Genomic DNA, 16,843 nt, shown 5'->3' with positions numbered 1-16,843 from the left:
CTCTATAAATCTCAACGGATGTGTCGTTAACTGCCGCAGGCTAAAGGTTTTCATATGCAAAGAGCGAGCGAGCAAGCGCTAGCAAGAAAGAGAGCGCGCTAGGCAGCAGACATGAGCTCAATTTTACACGCTTCGTTATTCAATTAGACACTTGGCAGACAAACAGCCCCCGAACATAATTTTGATTGATGGCTTCATAATGACGCTGATTTATCATATTTGTATGCAAAATCAACGAGTTGACTGCACATCATAGAGAGAGAGAGAGAGCAGGCACATCTTTTTTTTTATAATTTAAAGCTAGCTGCATAAACTTTTATATATATGCATAGTTAATCTAGCATGCATATTTACGTTTGTGTAACGTTAATTGCTGTGTGTTTGGCGTTGCTTTGGCAACAATACGCATGCAGCTTGACCAAGAGTTGTCTACAGCAAGCAGCTGACTCGGCGTATACGCAATTTTTGCGCTTTGGTATTGTTCTTTTTCGACTGACTGAAATCCAGCTTAAGCCGCTGGGCTATCTGTTGTGTTGATATGTATGCAATTTCCATTGCCACGCACACACACTTGCAGACGTCGACTGCAGCAAATAAAAGAAGAATTGGGTCGTACTACTGCAGCTGAGCTGTTGGCAGTGGTACATGCGTACCTGGCTTGCGGCTTTTGCCGCTGGTAAACACTCAAATCCAATTAAATTTAATACGACTTACTTGGCTTTGTTCTGAGTATCTGTGTGTGTGTGTTTGTGCTTTTGCCATTTGCTTTGCACGCGCTCTTTTTCTCACTCTCTGCTCTTTAGCTTTGGTTTGTTTTTTTCTTTTTAATGTTATTACTACTGCAGTGGCAGTGGCGCTGCGCTGCGCTATTGTTTGCTGCTTACCTTTTAGTCGCCATACACTTGCTTGCTGCTTGGCTTAATTAAAGCTTAATTTCTCAAATAACATTTGCCGCTACAAATGAGCGCAAACAGGCTAATTGAGTTTGCTTTGCACATGTGTGTGTGCGCCTTGTCAACGTTTGTTGTTCAATAAACTTTAATTGGAACGTGTTAAAAATAAATTATATGCAAATAGCAGCAGAAACTTCACAGCACGTGCACGATAAGCAAAACAAACAGCTGTCGATAACGATCGCTGCACAACTCGTTCAATTGTAACAGATGACAGTTGCTGACTAATCTCGATATTCGCAACGATAGTTTTGCAACTTCGCTATTCCTTTCGATAGTTTTGCAACTGCAAATTCAAATTGCCAACGTCTTATGTAAATTTGCTGCTAATTTTTCAATTACAACTAGCTGAGTGGAGCAATTAAGAAAATTGGCCTGCGGCAGCGCGCTCGTTTTAATTAGCCAATTGTTGGGGCTTAACACCTTAACAACAAATACACTTGAAGCACATTGTAAATATTTGTTGGCGCCAAACACAAGCGCTGACCTTAAGCCAACAACAACAACAACAATTACAACAGTAGCAACAATAGCAATCAATTTACAGCTGAAGCGGCTTGGGGGCTGGTGCGATGAGTCGTCAAGTTCAAGCTGTTAACCCCTTTGTGGCCAAAACGGGGGGTTGGGCGCTTCAATTACTTTTTGCACGATTTGATTTTACATTTAACGATTTTTCGCACTTAATTAGAAGCGAGTGTCGATGTCAGTGGCAGCGTTCGCTATGATTTGATTAAATGTGAAGATGAATTTTAATTAAAATCTTTGCGCAACAGTCCAACAACCCAACCACAAGCCCACAAACACCACCACAGTGGTATGTATAGTATTTTTTGACACTCCAAGCCCAAAGGGGTTTATTTTGTGGGTGTTAATAGAGCAATAAAGCCGCAAGTTCATGCTGCTGCTTATGGCAGTTTCGTTGGCAAGTTTTATATTCACCCCTGCCCGCTGCTTCTATTGAGAGGGAGACTTCATCATTGTCAGCATTTAATTTATGCAAAATGAAAATTAAAGAGACTTGGCGTCAAAACTTTTCGCCAGCAAAAATATTTATGCAAATGGCTTTGTAATGAATTTTTGGTAACTACTTAACCAGTAATAGCAATTTGCCATGGCGGCCTTAGCGCTATCAATTTCAATTAAAGTCCATTTGGCAGCTTTAAACTTAATGCTGGATGGACTGACAAATGCTTGGGCAAATAATTTTGCATAATATGGCAAACAATGCGGCTTTATCTTTTGTCAATACGCAATGCATGTACAACTTTAGTCAAAGTTTTTTTACCAAAAGCCAAAACAAGCAAAAGTAAAATTTTTTTATAGAAATAAAAGCCGCACACACATTTGCCGGCAGACACGTGCAGTCTATGAATTTTAGATGTATTTAGTTTATAAACGGGAAGATATGCTTTAGTACATATAAGTTTAAAACAAACTATAAAATGTAGCTAAAACTTGCAGACAAATGAAAACATTAGTTGGACTTACCCAACCGCTCAACTATATTAATTAATTTTAAAAGAATTTTAGTTAATGCAAAGCTTTAGCACAGCAAACACCTCAAACGTTTTTACAGTGGGTAACAAAACTTTTTCGCACTGTTGCTTAGCTGGGAGTGAGTTAGCCGCCCTCTGTATGAGCGTGGGCGTGGCGAATCGTTGGGGAAGGCAGTCAGGCCTGTTGCCTGTCGCGTCCAATGGGCCATTCAAAATTACGAGCCAACAGTTTCCGCAGTGTTTTTTGTCATTTCCATGCGCTCATTGTCAGTTTTAAGTAAGCAACTTTGCCTGCATTGTTGTTCTTGTTGTTGTTGTTGTTGCTTTTGTTGGTGGCAAACTTTTTGACCAAAGCCTGCCTACAAATGCAGACAAATATGGGAAAAACGCATGAAATGCAATAAATTTTCAAATATATTTTGTGTGCGCGCGACAGAAATGTGAAGTTTTTGCTTTTTTTTTAGGCACAAACGCTTTTGTTTTTATTTTTTATGCACTGGAATTGCAAGCAAGGGTATGAAATAATAAACAAAGAGTTAGGACTACGGTGTGACGTTAGAAAGTAAATGCGCAGCTTGAAATTATTAAATTTCAAAAACTGATAATATAGCAAAAGAGTATTTAAAACTTTGGTGTTATGTTTGCAGTTTTACTTTTGCTTTGTGCCAAAAATAGATAAAGCTTCATTCAGCAAAAACAATCAGAACTGAAGTTGTATGTAGCGTAACATAAATCAAATAGTTATGGCGCAAGTCTAGCTGACAAATTTACGAGAAGCTCATAAATAGATGAAAGTTATGCATGTCGATAAGGCAAGCAAATTTGACAGAACTTGAACTTTTGAGGCGTAGAAAGTACGTTAAACAAATACTTAAAAAGTATTTCATTCAAAAAAAAAAATGCAATATAACATTGACTACTTCAGACTGCAGCCAGCTATGCAAGCTATAAATTTAAAGTTTTGTCTACTACTCATTGTAAATTTTGAGAGATTTTCTAACGAAACTCAATCGTGACATACTGACATACACAAACATAGCGTGCGCTTGATAACTGATAAAACTGATAAGAATAAACTGATTTATTTTTTTTGGGTTTTTTTATAATCAATCAGCGCAGCGCTGCTGTACATTGCGCATACGTCAAGTGTTGCGCGCTATATAAAAAGACAGCGTCGTGTGCTAAGAAACAGTTAATAGAAGCTTGCAGCTGTGAAAGCAAGTTAAGATGTTGTTGAAAGTGTTGACGCTGCTGCTGCTTTGCGCCACCTTGGGCTGGGCTAAGGAAAGCTACGAGGGGTGAGTCAGCAGCAAAAGTTATTATTTTTACAATTAAAAATATTTGCTTTATAGCTACAAGATCTACGATGTAACTGCGCGTAATAATTTTGAGAAGCAGCTACTGCTGCGTTTGGCCAACAATGTGGACTACGATTTCTTTGAAATGCCGCGTGCGCTGCATGCGCCCGCTAGAGTTATGCTAATGCCCAAGGATCAGCCTGGCTTTGAGTCGCTGCTGCAGCGTTTCAATATGGAATATCTGGTGGTTAGCGAGAACTTGGCCAGATCACTGCAGCAGCAGCAAGGCGAGCGCTTGATGAGCTCACGTGCCACCGAAACTCGCGGCATTAGCTTCACTGCTTTCCAGCGTCATGCCGACATCAACGCTTATCTGGACTCGCTAGCCAAGGCCTATCCCAGTCGCGTTAGCGTGAAGGTTGCTGGTCAGTCGTATGAGAAGCGCGATTTGAAAACTATAACCATTTCGAATGGTGATGGCCGCCAGGGAAAGAATGTCATCTTCTTGGATGCGGGCATACATGCGCGTGAGTGGATTGCTCCAGCGGGCGCGCTTTATGTCATCTATCAGCTGGTGGAGAACTTTGTTATGTATCAGGATTTGCTTAAGGATTACGATTGGGTTATACTGCCTGTCGTCAATCCCGATGGCTATGAGTACTCGCATAGCACTACACGCATGTGGCGCAAGACGCGCAAACCCGTTACCAGCACCTGCAGCGGCACCGACGCCAATCGCAACTTTGACTTCCACTGGGGTGAGGTGGGCGCCTCCAGCATCGCCTGTGCAGATACCTACAAGGGCAGCACCGCTTTCTCCGAGCCAGAAACGCAAACTGTTAGAGATTTGCTGCTGGAGCTGAAGGGACGCGGCAAGTTCTATCTGACGCTGCATTCTTATGGCAACTATCTGCTTTATCCTTGGGGCTATACTTCGTAAGTAGCGTCAATGCATAGCGCAGCCTTTATTAATTTTAACTAACTTTCAGTGATCTGCCCGCTGACTGGCGCAATATTGATGAAGTTGCTAAGGCTGGCGCTGCTGCTATTAAAAAAGCGACTGGCACTAAATACACCGTGGGCAGCTCCACCAATGTGCTCTATGCCGCCGCTGGGGGTAGCGATGATTACGCTTATGCCATGGCTAAGTTCCCCATTTCTATTACAATGGAACTGCCAGCTGGTGGCACTGGCTTTGACCCCACTCCTGCACAGATATTGCCGATGGTTTCCGAAACCTGGGAGGGTATTCATGCCATGGCCAAACAGGTCATCGACAAATACTAAGCGCCAAATAAAACGCAAACATATTTTCTATAGCCACATGCTGTTTTTGTATACTGATTAGTCACAGTCAGGTAGCTCTGCTATCGTGACCAAGTGCAGCTCTAGCAATGACACACTTTGAAGCTTTTAATTGGGTTTATCAAGTGGCGCAGACACAAGGACGTAGTCAAGTATGAAATGGCGCAAGCAATTGTTGCAAAACTAAACTAAAATTTATGAAATTGCATAGAAAATAATATACTGCCCTTAAATTAATTACGGGCTACGCCCATGACAGCTGCATAATCAACGCTAGAGTAAAGTTTGGTGCTTTCTGCAGAAATTTTGGGAATTTTCCAAAGATTGGAGTTGCATTTCAAACAAAGAATGCATTTAACAACTTAAGATTATACAATTGATTTATTGTGAACTTAAGTCAGTCAACAATAAACAAATAAAATACAACTTTTGTTTAGCAATATTCAAAAAACAAATTCTTAGAACTTGTATTTGTTTTAGGGATTAAGAGAGGAGATGCTAATGCGATAATAGTTTCAAATTTCAGTTACTGCTAATTTATGTAGCCTGCCCGACTATACAAATTGTTGAGTCTCATATACGAAATTCACCTAGCCCTGGTCAGCAACAATTTAATAATGTATGTAACATAAACAGAAGCATATAAACGATAAAAGACACTAAAGATATAGACGCCATATGAAAGTCGGCAATAGCACCAATTAGCTGATAAATATGTCGTTTAATCGAGCTGCCAAATAATATTAAATTTTTGAGCTCATAGTCTGTTCGACTACTCCGTACAGATGACAAGCTTACGCTTCATAATATTGCTGCTACAGCTGTGGACTGTTTGCGCTTGGGAGGATTACAAGGATTATAAGGTGCTGGAGCTGCAGCCACGTGACCTGGCTCAACAGCAACTGTTGCTAAATCTCGACCGCGAGCAGCCACAATGGGATTATCTAGGTGGCAGAAGAAGTGCAACAGACACAAGCAGACGTGTGCTGGTGGCGCCACAGCAGCTGCAACAGCTGCAGCAACAATTGCAGCTGCATGGCATAGAATATAAAGTGTTGCTGGAGGATTTAGCGCCACATGTGCGTGCACAGCGCGCAGAGAATCTGAGCAGCAAGGCCAAGCAGCGTACACACAGAATCGATGTCTTTGCTGCATTTTATAATCATAGCGAGATCAATGCTTATATGGAAAGCTTGGTGCAGCTTTATCCCAAGCGCGTGCAGCTGAAAACCTTCGGCTGGAGCTATGAGCAGCGAGCGCTTAAGATTTTAACCATTAGCAATGGTGATGGCAGACGCAATAAGCCTGTAATCTTTATAGATGCCACCATACATGCTAGAGAATGGATTGCACCCTCCTTTGCGCTTTATATAATACAACAGCTGCTGGAGCAGGCGGAGAATGCAGATCTTTTGCTTAACTACGACTGGGTTATCATGCCTGTGGTAAATGCTGATGGCTATGAGTTCACCCATTCGGATTCACGCTTTTGGCGCAAGACGCGCAAACCTACGCCAATTGAGGAACATATCGGCACAGATATCAATCGTAATTTTGGTTATAAATGGGGTGACGATGCGGGTTCCTCTGGTGATCCCGCTGAGGAGATTTACCGCGGTGAGCAACCCTTTGATCAGCCCGAAACTCAAGTACTACGCGACGCTTTGCTGCACTACAAAGATCGCTTGGCTTTCTATCTATCGCTGCATTCCTATGGCAACTATCTTCTATTGCCCTGGGGGCATACCAGGTATACCTCACTATAATTCAATCTATCAATGTATTTTATCGCTTAACCCTTGCAGCTCATTTCCCGACAACTATTTTTATATGATGGAGATTGCCGACGCGGGCGCTATGGCCATAATTCAATCCACAAATGGCATTTATAGCTATGGCAGCGGCTATCATCTTATGTACCCCACATCGGGTGATTCCAATGATTTCGCTGTCGCTCTAGCCAATGCTACTGTTGCCATTACAATGGAGTTGCCTGCTGGTGGTTTTCTTGGATTCGATCCTTGGGTTACACACATTGAGGGCATCGTTACTGAAAGTTGGGTGGGTGTGCGTGCTATGGCTTTGGAGGTGATAAGTCGCGGTTATCAATAAAGACGGATTAATGTTCAACAACTTTGTTTAGGGCTTAGATTAGATACTGATAGTATTACAGAGAAAGAAAACTAAGTATGTGGGAATTTCCCGAAAATACTAAGAAAAATAACCGTTGGACTTAAAGCATTTGAAAGAGATGAAACAAAAAAAAACTCTTTAGCTGCAGTTTAATTTCAGGACATTTTTCGTTCGTTAGCTTTTAAGCCAAATGTAGTTTGGACTTCTAACTATTTTGCTCAGTGTAGCAACTAATTCATTAATCTCTAATTAGCTATATATTCTTGGCTATATAAAGCTTTAGTTTTCGGCACGCGTCTGCATAAAATGTTACGTTACGGTTTGTTACTGCTGCTCGTATCCGCTTTGGCTTTGGCCAATCAGGAGCAGAGCTATAAAGGATATTATGTATATCAGTTGAAACCCACAACAGAGGCACAAGTCAAGCTGTTGCTTGAGTTAAGTCAGCAGGGCTACGACTTTACGCGCTTGAGCCGCAAGGACGCACGTGTGGTAGTGAGTCCTGAACAGCGGTCAAGCTTTCAGTTGCTGCTACAAGAGCAAGGCTTAAGCTATGAGCTGCTGAGCGATAATCTGGAGGCAGTGCTTGCCAAGGAGTTTGCCCAGCGCTCTCTAGTGCCTTTGAAGCAGTCTGGCAAGGGACGTCTGAGCACTGAGCGTTATTACAACTATGAGGAGATTATGAACTATATTGCTGATCTGGCAGCGCGTTACCCAAAGCGTGTCTATGTACGCACTGTGGGTTGGTCCTATGAGCAGCGTGCTCTTAAGACCATCACTATCACCAATGGCGATGGACGTGCCAACAAGAAAGTTGTCTTTGTGGATGGCTGCTTTCATGCACGTGAATGGATTTCACCCGCTTCGGTGCTATACATAATTGATCAGCTAGTGGAACACTTTGAGGAGAACGCTTACCTGCTGAAGGACTTTGATTGGATTATACAGCCTTTAGTGAATCCTGATGGTTATGAGCATACGCAAACTGGCAGCACAGCTCGCATGTTCCGTAAGACGCGTCAGCCATATCGCCAGCTGGGTTTAACTTGCTATGGCGCTGATCCTAATCGTAATTTCGATTACCACTGGAATGAGGAGGGCGCTTCCTCAAGCCCCTGTGTAGATAACTATGCGGGACCACATCCTTTCTCCGAGCGAGAGGCCATTGTCATTAGAGATTTGATTAATTCACTGGCAGATCGTGGTGTTATGTACTTAAGTATGCACTCCTATGGCAATTATCTGCTGTATCCTTGGGGCTGGACAAGGTAAAAACAGTATACAATAACTAAAATTATACACAACTAACTTTAATGTATATTCTACTTAGCGACTTACCCAACACTTGGCAAGATCAGGATGATGTTGCACGCGCTGGCGGCGATGCCATCAAAGCTGCTACTGGAACAGACTATACGGTGGGCAGCGCTACAAACGTTCTCTATATAGCTTCTGGTATTAGCATCGATTATGCTTTATGGGCTGGCTTTAACATATCCATAACTATGGAACTCAGCGGTGGCGGTTTGCTTGGCTTTAATCCTCCAGAAAGTTCCATTGAGGAATATGTAAGCGAGACTTGGATCGGTGTACGTGCAATGGCTGAAAAGTTAATTGAAAAATATTAAGCAAAGGACTACGCAATTCGAAAGCTATGCTAGATTATAATTGAACTTAACTGCGGCCATAAACTGTGTTATAGATTAAAAAACAATAGACCATAAAAATGTATTTGTTTTTGTTAATAAGTAAAAACTAAACAATAAGAAAAACTACGCTAAAATAATGGTATGAATGGATATGAAAGAAGCAGAGAATTCTTATCAAACATAATTTTCAAATAAATCTAAAAATTACTATACTTTGTTTTTTAAATTAGCAATAATATTTTAAGCTCAGCCCATCAGCACTAAAAGCTTAGCAATAATTATTTTTAGTCTATCTTAATATAAACGACGTTTTTGGCTTCGTATTTCTGATACAAGCAATTTCTAAGGCCGTTGAGCTGATAAGACGTAGTAATAAATAAGAACAGATTAATGTTCAACAACTTTGATTTTGTCGAATCGATTACGGCAAATGTTAATCTATGATTTACAGTTGGTATTAACTAAAGGCGTTTAGATTAGATAGTAACAGAGTCTTGCACAGAACGAAAAGTAAAAATGACTTTAACAAAAAGAACTTGTTGCTTCGAAAGCATTGAAGGAATTTATAAATGTAAAGATTTAAAATGAACTTATACATTTCGCTCAGTGTACTTTCTAATTTACTAATCTCTTGGCTTAGATAAGACTTTACTTTAGCTGCATATATGGGTCTATATAAAGCTCAAGTTTGGGGCACGCGTGTGCATAAAATGTTACGTTACGGTTTGTTGCTGCTGCTCGTGTCCGCTTTGGCTTTGGCCAATGAGGTGCAGAGCTATAAAGGATATCATGTGTATCAATTGAAGCCCACAAGCGAGGCACAGGCCAAGCTGTTGCATGAGTTGAGTCAGCAGGGCTACGACTTTACGCAAATGAGCCGCAAGGACGCACGTGTTGTAGTGAGTCCTGAGCAGCTGTCAAGCTTCAAATCGCTGCTACAAGAGCAAAACTTAATCTATGAGCTGCTGAGCGATAATCTGGAGGCAGTGCTTGCCAAGGAGTTTGCGCAACGTTCTCTAGTCCCATTGCCACAGGCTGGCAAGGGACGTCTGAGCACGGAGCGTTATTACACCCACGAGGAGATCATGAACTATATTGCTGATTTGGCAGCGCGTTTCCCCAAGCGCGTGTTTGTGCGCACTGTGGGTTGGTCCTATGAGCAGCGCGCCTTGAAGACCATTACCATCACCAATGGCGATGGACGTGCCAACAAGAAAGTTGTCTTTGTGGATGGTGGCTTCCATGCCCGTGAGTGGATCTCACCCGCAGCCGTGCTGTATATGATTGATCAGCTAGTGGAACACTTTGAGGAGAACGCTTACCTGCTGAAGGATTATGATTGGGTTATCCAGCCTATGGTGAATCCTGATGGCTATGAGCATACGCAGACTGGCACCACAGCTCGCATGTTCCGCAAAACTCGTCAGCCCTATCGCCAGCTGGGTTTAACTTGCTATGGTGCTGATCCTAATCGTAACTTTGATTTCCATTGGAATGAGGAGGGCGCTTCTTCAAGCCCCTGCATGGATACCTTTGCCGGACCACATGCTTTCTCCGAGCCAGAGACAATTGTTATAAGAGATTTGATGCATTCGCTGGCAGATCGTGGTGTTATGTATCTCACCATACACTCCTATGGCAACTATTTGCTGTATCCTTGGGGCTGGACTAGGTACAAAATTATATAAAATTTCAAAGGACATTGTACTAACTTTAAATTAAATTTGCTTAGCGACTTACCCGACACCTGGCAAGATCTGGATGATGTTGCACGCGCTGGCGGCGATGCTATCGAAGCTGCCACCGGCACTGTCTATGAGGTGGGCAGTTCCACAAATGTGCTCTATATTGCTGCTGGTGCTAGTGATGATTATGGTTTCTATGCTGGTTTTAATGTATCCATTACAATGGAACTCAGCGGTGGCGGCTCGCTGGGCTTCAATCCTCCAGAGAGCTCTATTGAGTCATTCGTAAGCGAGACCTGGATCGGTGTACGCGCCATGGCCGAAAAGCTTATTGAAAAGTATTAAACTGAAGAGTGCGCCAATTCTGAAACATTTTGTTACTCTTGACTTAGTTTCTTTTAAGAGTATTTATAACGACAACAATAAACTGTGTTCTAGATTAAAAACAACTAGACCGTAAATATATATTTATATTTGCTGTTGATCAAGTGAAACTGCACTGTTAAAAATTTATGAATCGAAGATAAGATATAAGGTGGGAAAAAACGTTATCACATTAACCTCTAATATAAGATAGAGTGTAACAAATTTCTTTGGAATTAACTTGAAAAGGGATTAGAGATAAGCTGATTATTTAGGAATTATTGAAGAGCAGAAGCTCAAAACTATCACTTTGGCTATTTTTAATTTCAGCTGTATAAATAGGTTTTTAAATTTATCATTATTGCCACTTAAGAAAATAAATCATTGCGCACTTATACAAAAATTAGATTAAGCGGCTTAGACAACATATATATAGTTTTCTTTAAGTGTACTGTGCCTTATCTTTAGCACCTTACAATAATTTTTGCACTATAATCTAAGCAAAACGTCGATTTCATTTTATAATGATTATTTTACAAGCAATTTGTAGATAAGCTAATATTTTTTAAAGTGTATTGATAGCTGAACAAGTGATTAGAAATAGTTTAGTGCTAGCCAAACGCTTGAGTTGCAAAGATGAAAGGACTGTTGCTGCTATTATTAAGCTGTTTAATATTATTTGTTACACAAGCTAAAACGAGTGTTTATGATGGGTAAGGCAGCAGTTTTTTATAAAGCTCAGTTAACTATATTAATTGTTTAGCTACAAAGTGTATGAGCTGCAAGGAAGCGAGCGTAGCTTTGATGTGAGCCAACTGCTGAAGCAACTGTCGCTAAATGAAAGTTACTATGAGCAATATGCGTCCAACGTGGTGCTAGTGCATCCTCAAGCTCAGCAGGAGCTGCAGCAGCTGTTGGCTAAGCACAAGCGAAGCTACAAGTTGCTTTGCGAGAATGTGGGTGAATCCTTGGAACGACAATACAAGCACCTTCATTTGCTGCGTCATCAATATCCTTTTGAAGAAAAACTAAGCACGGAACGCTATTATTCCCACGCGGAGATAAATCTTTATATTGAGCAACTAGCAGAAAAATATCCGCAGCGTGTGTACGTTAAAAAAGTGGGCAAAAGCTACGAGTGACGCTGGTTAAAGACCATTACTATAACCAATGGCGATGGCCGTGCCAATAAGAATGTCATACTAGTCGATGGTGGTTTCCATGCGCGCGAATGGATTTCGCCAGCAACTGCAGTTTATATAATTGGACAGCTGGTGGAGCAGTTTGATACGCATGCTGCGCTACTTTTGGATTATGATTGGGTTATTCTGCCTGTGGTGAATGCCGATGGTTATGAGTATACGCAGAGCTCGCAGGATGCGCGCATGTGGCGCAAGACGCGTCAGCCCAGCAGCGAACTTTGCATTGGCACTGATCCGAATCGTAATTTTGGTTATCATTGGAATGAAACAGGCGCCTCCGCAGATCCTTGCTCCAATACCTATGCAGGTCCCAAGGCATTTTCGGAGCCCGAAGCTATGGTGGTGCGCGATCTAATACATACTTATGGTATATCAAAGCGTGGCAAAATGTATCTTACCTTGCATTCCCATGGACAGTATCTGCTTTATCCTTGGGGCTACATAGAGTAAGTCTTTGCTATTGTATGCCAACAACAATGCTTATCCTTATTGCTAACTTGTAGTGAATTGCCTGCTACGTGGCCTGATCTTGATGAAGTAGCGCGCGCTGGTGCAGATGCTATTAAAGCTGCTACGGGCACTGTCTATCAAGTAGGCTGCTCCACTACTTTGTTGTATCCTGCTGCAGGCGCTAGCGATGATTATGCTTTCAATGGTGGCTTTCCTATAACTTATACGATGGAGTTGCCTGCAGGTGGTGAGAATTTATTCGATCCTCCAGCTGAAGATATTGATCGCCTGGTCAAGGAGAGCTGGCTGGGCATTGAAGCTATGGCACGTCGCATGATTGTCAAGTATCCGCTTATTAAGGACTAGACTTAACATAATAAACTTGTATATACTTAAAATTAAGGAACGGGGTAACAAAACACGTTAGTTAGGGTACATTGTATCTTCTGTCTCTAACTCACATTGCTACTTTATTAGCTAACAACAAGTATATTAATTAGTTAAATTAACAAATATAAATTCAAAATAATTTGCTTAAATACAGACGACTCTCTCTAATACAGACTAACATGGCGTATGAACTCCACAAAGCCGGCAAATGTCTCCTTGCAGACGTTCAGAATGTCAAAGGTCGCCACATGGAACTCTTCGCCGGGCAGCTCAAGCGTGTAGGACAAGGGTATGCCCAGTGTGCCATAGGCAAAGTCATCCAGACTGCCAGATGCCTCATACAGAATGGAGGCTGAGGTGCCGATTGTATAGCGTGTGCCGCGATATTTGCCGATTTGGTTGGCGGCGCGTAGCGCCACCGAGCGCAGCGTGTTCACAGTGGGTGGCACGGCACCTCTGCAGGGGGGTGGAGAAGTAAAGAATTTAAATGTAGCACTGGCGGAAAATATTCAGTTTTAATTGCTTTTGGCAATTAATTGAAAAGTAAATTGAATTTCTTGCTTGGACAGCGCGCGGCAACCCCAGCGGGCTGTGGGCTGGTGAAGCGCCGAGTCCAAAAAACATGACCATACACAATACACACCTCGCAAAGCCGTAGGGATAAAAAATGAATTTGCCGAATGAGTGCACATCCAGGCTGAGTTTCACACGATGACGATTGAATTCCAAATAGCGAACCACTGCCGCAGTTTCCGGCTCCGAATTGGGCTGTACACCCGAATAAACCTCCGAGCAGAGCTAAAGGGTGAGAATATGTAAAAACAAATAGTGATTTAATTGAAGGTCAAAGTCAAACGCAACAGGTGGACTTACATTCTGGCTTGCGCCCTTAGAGTTCCAGTGATTGCCAAAATTACGATTGATGTCGACGCCGGTGCAGCCATGGCCAGCATAGCGATGACGATTCTTACGCCAGAAACGATCCTGTAAAACAAGATTAAGTGAGCTTGCATGTAAAGTTGAGCTGACTTATAGAGCTTACGGTTGTATGCGTATATTCATAGCCATCGGGGTTAACCAAAGGCACAATGAACACCTCCACATCATGCAGCACACGCTGGAAAGCTCTCAGATTGGTCAGGAGCTCGTAGGCCAAGTAGAGCACCGTCTGTGTTGTAATCCACTCGCGACCATGAGTAGCTGCCTGTATGTAAGCCACTCTACGTGGACGCACGCGTTGGTTCAGGCTAATAGACAGACCAGCAATGTGGCGACCCTCATTACTGCGTCCCAAGGATTCGTAGCGACAGTGCAGAGGATAACGGTTGGCCAGTCCACTCATAAAGTTCAGAATCTCATGATAGCGTGGAAAATGCCCAAAGATGCCTCGAGACTGACGACGCTGGCGATTATGCGAACGCTGCGTATCGCAGTCACCCGACTGGCACTCCTCATACTCATCACCATAGCTGGTGCTATTGCCCTCCAAGGCAGCCATGAGCTCCATCAGCGGCTGCATTTGATACTGCACGCCAAGCTGCGATAGACGCGACTCGAATTGCGATTTAAGCTGAGGCGCCACTGTCAGCACGGACATGTTGCGTGAAAGCAGCCAGAAGTCCACATCCGTATCGGTGGTCTGCAGGTCAACCATATAGCGATAGGCAGCCTCGTCGTCATGATGTAGCGTATACTTGGTATAGCTATGAAAAAGAATTAATATTAAAGTTAAATAATGCACTTGTAAAACAATTTTAATGCTTTTGGCGCATTTGCACTCTTTAAGTGTGACCATATTCATTTTATTTTTTTTTAGCTTCATTGAAGTACTGTCGATAACAGTGCCCTATCGATAGCAGGTAAGTTCATTTTGAATATGAAAAATACTTCTGTTGAGTACTCATCGCACATATTTATAAACACATTCATATTTCTAATTACCTACAAGGTCGTGTGTAATGAGTAATTTAATTCGTTTAAAATATTGCAGCTACGGCCCTTTAAAATACAATCATTTTGAGCCAATTAAAAATTTGGGAAAATCCGCCAGTCTCAATGGCATAAATCTTAAGCTAATTGAATTACAAAAATTAATTTGCGGCGCTACGCAAAGAAATGAGTTGTTGATACACAAATTTATGCAGAAAGGCAAAGCAAAGCAGAGCAACATTGTTGTTGTTGCTGTTGCTGTTTGTCTGAGCAATTGGCGTTTTGCCACCTCGCAATGAAATTTGTGACCAATTTATCATTTTCAAAAATTCCACAACGGCAACAGACAAGACGATGAAGGCAACAAGCAGCAGCTACAAATATTGAAAATCTATGCATATTCATCAAATAGCAAAAGCAGCATGAGAGGGCGGCAAAGCTGGGGGCGGGCAGAGTACAAAACAGAAGACAAAGACGAGGCTAATCACGTGTGGCAGACAATGATATGCATGTGTATAAATAATTTAATTAAACACCCGCCAACAATGTTTAGACTCACACACGTACAGCTTGCATTTATGCTTGTGTGTGTGTGTGTGTTTAGCTTAATATGCATACAGACAGCTAAACAGCGTTCACTTTAAATGTTTAAAAAAAAACCCTAAACCAAACTGCATCGTTTTTACATAAAGAAACTGTTAACATTTGATTAGTTTAGCTTAACACCATTAATTTGTTATTTGTACTCAATTTGTAAGCTATTGTTGTAGCCGAAGCGACCTTGTCAAAAATCGTAAGCAAACAAATTATATTTTATGCATTTATGCACAATCATAAAACATATACTTATGTTGAAATCTTTACGAACAACGCCCGCTAACAACGGAAGGAAGCCAGCATTTATGGCCTGCTAATTAAAGATCAAGTTACTCATACGCCCCATGTGCCAATACTAACAATAGTTCGTTGCTCGCAACGTTTTGGCAAACATTTGCTTTGTCCAACACTTTGGCATTTACATACATGTTTGTTTGCCGCATCATGCTGCGCTGTTTAAACAACAACAAAAGCAACAACAATAATTTGCAGTCAAGTTGGCTAGAGGCGTAATTGTTTTGGTTTTTTCTTTTTTGTGGTTTTTGTGCTATGCACTTGACCTTGACATCTGGACATAGTTAGGCAAATTATATTTATTTAACTAATTTGTTATGCACTACAAATTAAATAATAGCTTACTTTTGTTATCTTGCAGTTGTCTATAAATGGATTAATTCTTTAAAAGTGCTTCAAACTTGTTTTCGTATACATAAAAATTATATAAAACTTTCCTTAAGCAGGCACTAGAAACATTTGTCATCGATTTCACATTAAAATACTTTTAAAAAACACTGACAAGACAACATGCTGAAAGAATTAAAAAAACTTGTTTTAAAAACCTCTCGCTATGGAGTGCTAGTCGCACTTTTGGCCATACCATATCTTTGGTTTAAATGTAAAACAAATGAAGTCAACACATTCGATGTATGCCTAATGTACTTTAGCATGGCTATGGGTGTCGCCAGCCTAAGCGGCGTGGTCTAAACAAATTGTAAGTAGCAGTAGCAGTGGAAGATTTAATACGCGCATAAATTACTGAACTCTGTAACTTAAAAGCCTTTATATATATTATGCTAATTTTTATTTTTGTTTTGTTAAAACCTAAAATTTAATGCATTTAATTACCCTTCATAGCCAGCCAGATTGTTGGAGCTAACCAAAGCGTTGAGGCCGAACAGCAGCAACAGCAACAAGCTGCTGTTGCACACGATTTTAAAACACATACTGCACTTGAACAATTGACTTGGCAGCTGTTGGTGGATTTAATTGTTTAAAACAAATTATGTATTAATAAATGCAGCAGCTTAACATGCAAACTGTATTTTTACACAGCACAGCAAATAAACTTTGTTTAAACTTATGTAATGCACATATATATGAATGTTTTATATAA

At 41.4% G+C, this 16,843-nt stretch overlaps 6 protein-coding genes across 6 annotated transcripts; 5 read left to right on the top strand and 1 right to left on the bottom strand.

Annotated features, from left to right (window-relative positions):
* The first annotated feature begins 3,564 nt into the window (after window positions 1-3,564).
* Window positions 3,565-5,070, top strand: LOC108598479 (carboxypeptidase B). The gene is made up of 3 exons (XM_017985129.2): window positions 3,565-3,747; window positions 3,802-4,683; window positions 4,737-5,070. Exons 1-3 carry the CDS (start codon window positions 3,677-3,679, stop codon window positions 5,032-5,034), a joined length of 1,251 nt encoding a protein of 416 aa, XP_017840618.1. The 5' UTR covers window positions 3,565-3,676; the 3' UTR covers window positions 5,035-5,070.
* A 760-nt stretch (window positions 5,071-5,830) lies between these two features.
* Window positions 5,831-7,164, top strand: LOC108597992 (carboxypeptidase B). The gene is made up of 2 exons (XM_017984608.1): window positions 5,831-6,802; window positions 6,858-7,164. Exons 1-2 carry the CDS (start codon window positions 5,838-5,840, stop codon window positions 7,162-7,164), a joined length of 1,272 nt encoding a protein of 423 aa, XP_017840097.1. The 5' UTR covers window positions 5,831-5,837.
* Window positions 7,165-7,491: 327 nt separating this feature from the next.
* LOC108597993 (carboxypeptidase B-like) lies at window positions 7,492-8,830 on the top strand. The gene is made up of 2 exons (XM_017984609.1): window positions 7,492-8,453; window positions 8,516-8,830. The coding sequence occupies exons 1-2, from the start codon at window positions 7,492-7,494 to the stop codon at window positions 8,811-8,813; spliced, it is 1,260 nt and encodes a 419-aa protein (XP_017840098.1). The 3' UTR covers window positions 8,814-8,830.
* A 785-nt stretch (window positions 8,831-9,615) lies between these two features.
* LOC108598723 (carboxypeptidase B) lies at window positions 9,616-10,968 on the top strand. Its single transcript, XM_017985453.2, has 2 exons — window positions 9,616-10,506; window positions 10,567-10,968. Exons 1-2 carry the CDS (start codon window positions 9,707-9,709, stop codon window positions 10,862-10,864), a joined length of 1,098 nt encoding a protein of 365 aa, XP_017840942.1. The 5' UTR covers window positions 9,616-9,706; the 3' UTR covers window positions 10,865-10,968.
* A 550-nt stretch (window positions 10,969-11,518) lies between these two features.
* On the top strand, window positions 11,519-12,558 carry LOC108597995 (carboxypeptidase B-like). The gene is given in 2 exon segments (XM_033293465.1): window positions 11,519-11,595; window positions 11,646-12,558. Coding segments are annotated over 2 exon segments (966 nt in total). The 3' UTR covers window positions 12,535-12,558.
* A 32-nt stretch (window positions 12,559-12,590) lies between these two features.
* LOC108600998 (carboxypeptidase B) lies at window positions 12,591-16,813 on the bottom strand. The gene is made up of 5 exons (XM_017988863.2): window positions 16,576-16,813; window positions 13,967-14,627; window positions 13,798-13,908; window positions 13,568-13,722; window positions 12,591-13,380 (listed from the first exon to the last, which is right to left on the bottom strand). The coding sequence occupies exons 1-5, from the start codon at window positions 16,671-16,673 to the stop codon at window positions 13,089-13,091; spliced, it is 1,317 nt and encodes a 438-aa protein (XP_017844352.1). The 5' UTR covers window positions 16,674-16,813; the 3' UTR covers window positions 12,591-13,088.
* Between the last annotated feature and the right edge of the window lie 30 nt (window positions 16,814-16,843).

This window comes from Drosophila busckii, chromosome 3L (assembly GCF_011750605.1).
Source record: "Drosophila busckii strain San Diego stock center, stock number 13000-0081.31 chromosome 3L, ASM1175060v1, whole genome shotgun sequence".
NCBI lineage: Eukaryota > Metazoa > Arthropoda > Insecta > Diptera > Drosophilidae > Drosophila > Drosophila busckii.
The sequence above is the reverse complement of the archived record's forward strand: the minus strand, read 5'-3'. Positions and strand labels throughout refer to the sequence as shown.